This window comes from Ambystoma mexicanum, chromosome 3q (assembly GCF_040938575.1).
Source record: "Ambystoma mexicanum isolate Mex_15411 chromosome 3q, UKY_AmexF1_1, whole genome shotgun sequence".
NCBI lineage: Eukaryota > Metazoa > Chordata > Amphibia > Caudata > Ambystomatidae > Ambystoma > Ambystoma mexicanum.
The window spans coordinates 1,267,491,548-1,267,494,491 of NC_090926.1; the positions used below are offsets into that span (position 1 = coordinate 1,267,491,548).

Here is a 2,944-nt window from a genome sequence, read left to right on the forward strand (position 1 = left end):
ACCAATGCCAAGTGAGGTGGCAGAGCAGAGCTAAGCTGTGGAATGCATGATGCCGCAGTGCCGCAGGCGGCAGAGGCCAGTTCAGGCCCCTGCTGAGAATGTACAGAGCAATGACAGTGCTGGCTCACATCCCAAGGCCAGAGGCTGCCTCTCACAGAAAAGGCACAGAAAGCATGTCGCAACTTCAGGCTTCCTTCCCCCTGTTCTGCGAAATGGACCTGTTTCTATTATACACAGTTTCATGGGTGGAGCGTGGATGTAGCCACTCCCGTTTGTTTGTAAGGATGAGCCAGGCCGGGCAAGGGCGGGGCAGTGAGCAGCCCTCCCAGGCACCATTTCACTCTAGTGCTGGTCCCCTGTGTATTATTTGTGTCTGAGTGCCTGGAGTGTGTCCTGGAGTGTGTCCTGGAGTGTGTCGTGGGTAGGCAGGACGAGCCTGTAAGAGGCCCGACCTCATTTGATTCTCCAGCGTGCCCAGTCTCCAGCATTACCTCTTCTTTCTGTACCCGTAACTGGGCACAGCACTCGGGATGAAGTGACCACCGTCTTTCTATACTAGTAAATGCCTCATTCTCCAGGTGTGGCCTCCAGCGCTTAGAAAGATGCCCCATGCAGGAGTGGCTCCACGGCAGGGCACGATGCCCCAGATGAGGCCTCCAGAGACACAATGCCCCAGGTTAAGCATCAAGAGCTGGCATGATGTCCCAGGGAAGGCCGCCAGAGCTGGGTACGATGCTCCAGGTCAAGCCTCCAGAGCTGGGCATGATGCCCCAGGGAAGGCTGCCAGAGCTGGGCATGATGCCCGGGGAAGGCCGCTAGAGCTTGGCACAATGTCCCAGGGGATGCCACCAGTGGCACAATGCCCAAGGTGAGGCCTCCAGACCTGGGCACAATGCCCCAGGTGAAGCCTCCAGAGCTGGGCATGATGCCCCAGGGAAGGCTTCCAGACCTGGGTATGATGCCCCAGGTGAAGCCTCCCGAGCTGGGTATGATGCCCCAGGTGAGGCCGCCAGAGCTGGGCACGATGCCCCATGTGAGGCCTCCAGAGACACAATGCCCCAGGTTAAGCATCAAGAGCTGGGCATGATGTCCCAGGGAAGGCCGCCAGAGCTGGGTACAATGCCCCAGGTCAAGCCTCCATATCTGGGCATGATGCCCAGGGAAAGGCTGCTAGAGCTTGGCACAATGTCCCAGGGGATGCCACCAGTGGCACAATGCCCAAGGTGAGGCCTCCAGACCTGGGCACAATGCCCCAGGTGAAGCCTCCAGAGCTGGGCATGAGGCCCCAGGGAAGGCCGCCAGAGCTGGGTACGATGCCCCAGGTCATGCCTCCAGAGCTGGGCATGATGCCCCAGGGAAGGCTGCCAGAGCTGAGTACGATGCCCCAGGTGAAGCCTCCAGAGCTGGGCATGATGCCCCAGGGAAGGCCGCCAGAGCTGGGCACGATGCCCCAGGAGAAGCCTCCAGAGCTGGGCATGATGCCCCAGGTGAGGCCTCCAGAGCTGGGCATGATGCCCCAGGGAAGGCCTCCAGAGCTGGGCATGATGCCCCAGGGAAGGCCGCCAGAGCTGGGCATGATGCCCGGGGAAGGCCGCTAGAGCTTGGCACAATGTCCCAGGGGATGCCACCAGTGGCACAATGCCCCAGGTGAGGCCTCCAGACCTGGGCACAATGCCCCAGGTGAAGCCTCCAGAGCTGGGCATGATGCCCCAGGGAAGGCTTCCAGACCTGGGTACGATGCCCCAGGTGAAGCCTCCAGAGCTGGGCATGATGCCCCAGGTGAGGCCGCCAGAGCTGGGCATGATGCCCCAGGTGAGGCCTCCAGAGACACAATGCCCCAGGTTAAGCATCAAGAGCTGGGCATGATGTCCCAGGGAAGGCCGCCAGAGCTGGGTTCGATGCCCCAGGTCAAGCCTCCAGATCTGGGCATGATGCCCGGGGAAAGGCCGCTAGAGCTTGGCACAATCTCCCAGGGGATGCCACCAGTGGCACAATGCCCCATGTGAGGCCTCCAGACCTGGGCACAATGCCCCAGGTGAAGCCTCCAGAGCTGGGCATGAGGCCCCAGGGAAGGCTGCCAGAGCTGGGTACGATGCCCCAGGTCATGCCTCCAGAGCTGGGCATGATGCCCCAGGGAAGGCCGCCAGAGCTGAGTATGATGCCCCAGGTGAAGCCTCCAGAGCTGGGCATGATGCCCCAGGGAAGGCCGCCAGAGCTGGGCACGATGCCCCAGGTGAAGCCTCCAGAGCTGGGCATGATGCCCGAGGTGAAGCCTCCAGAGCTGGGCATGATGCCCCAGGGAAGGCCGCCAGAGCTGGACATGAGGCCCGGAGAAGGCCGCTAGAGCTTGGCACAATGCCCCTGGGGATGCCACCAGTGGCACAATGCCCCAGGTGAGGCCTCCAGACCTGGGCACAATGCCCCAGGTGAAGCCTCCAGAGCTGGGCATGATGCCCCAGGGAAGGCTTCCAGACCTGGGTACGATGCCCCAGGTGAAGCCTCCAGAGCTGGGCATGATGCCCCAGGTGAGGCCGCCAGAGCTGGGCACGATGCCCCAGGTGAGGCCTCCAGAGACACAATGCCCCAGGTTAAGCACCAAGAGCTGGGCATGATGTCCCAGGGAAGGCCGCCAGAGCTGGGTACAATGCCCCAGGTCAAGCCTCCAGATCTGGGCATGATGCCCGGGGAAAGGCCGCTAGAGCTTGGCACAATGTCCCAGGGGATGCCACCAGTGGCACAATGCCCCAGGTGAGGCCTCCAGACCTGGGCACAATGCCCCAGGTGAAGCCTCCAGAGCTGGGCATGAGGCCCCAGAGAAGGCCGCCAGAGCTGGGTACGATGCCCCAGGTCATGCCTCCAGAGCTGGGCATGATGCCACAGGGAAGGCCGCCAGAGCTGAGTATGATGCCCCAGGTGAAGCCTCCAGAGCTGGGCATGATGCGCC

The 2,944-nt window shown here is 62.3% G+C and overlaps 1 protein-coding gene across 1 annotated transcript; it reads left to right on the forward strand.

Annotated features, from left to right (window-relative positions):
* The first annotated feature begins 1,993 nt into the window (after nt 1-1,993).
* Nucleotides 1,994-2,344, forward strand: LOC138448105 (uncharacterized). The gene has a single exon (XM_069604652.1). It carries the CDS (start codon nt 1,994-1,996, stop codon nt 2,342-2,344), a length of 351 nt encoding a protein of 116 aa, XP_069460753.1.
* Nucleotides 2,345-2,944: the final 600 nt, after the last annotated feature.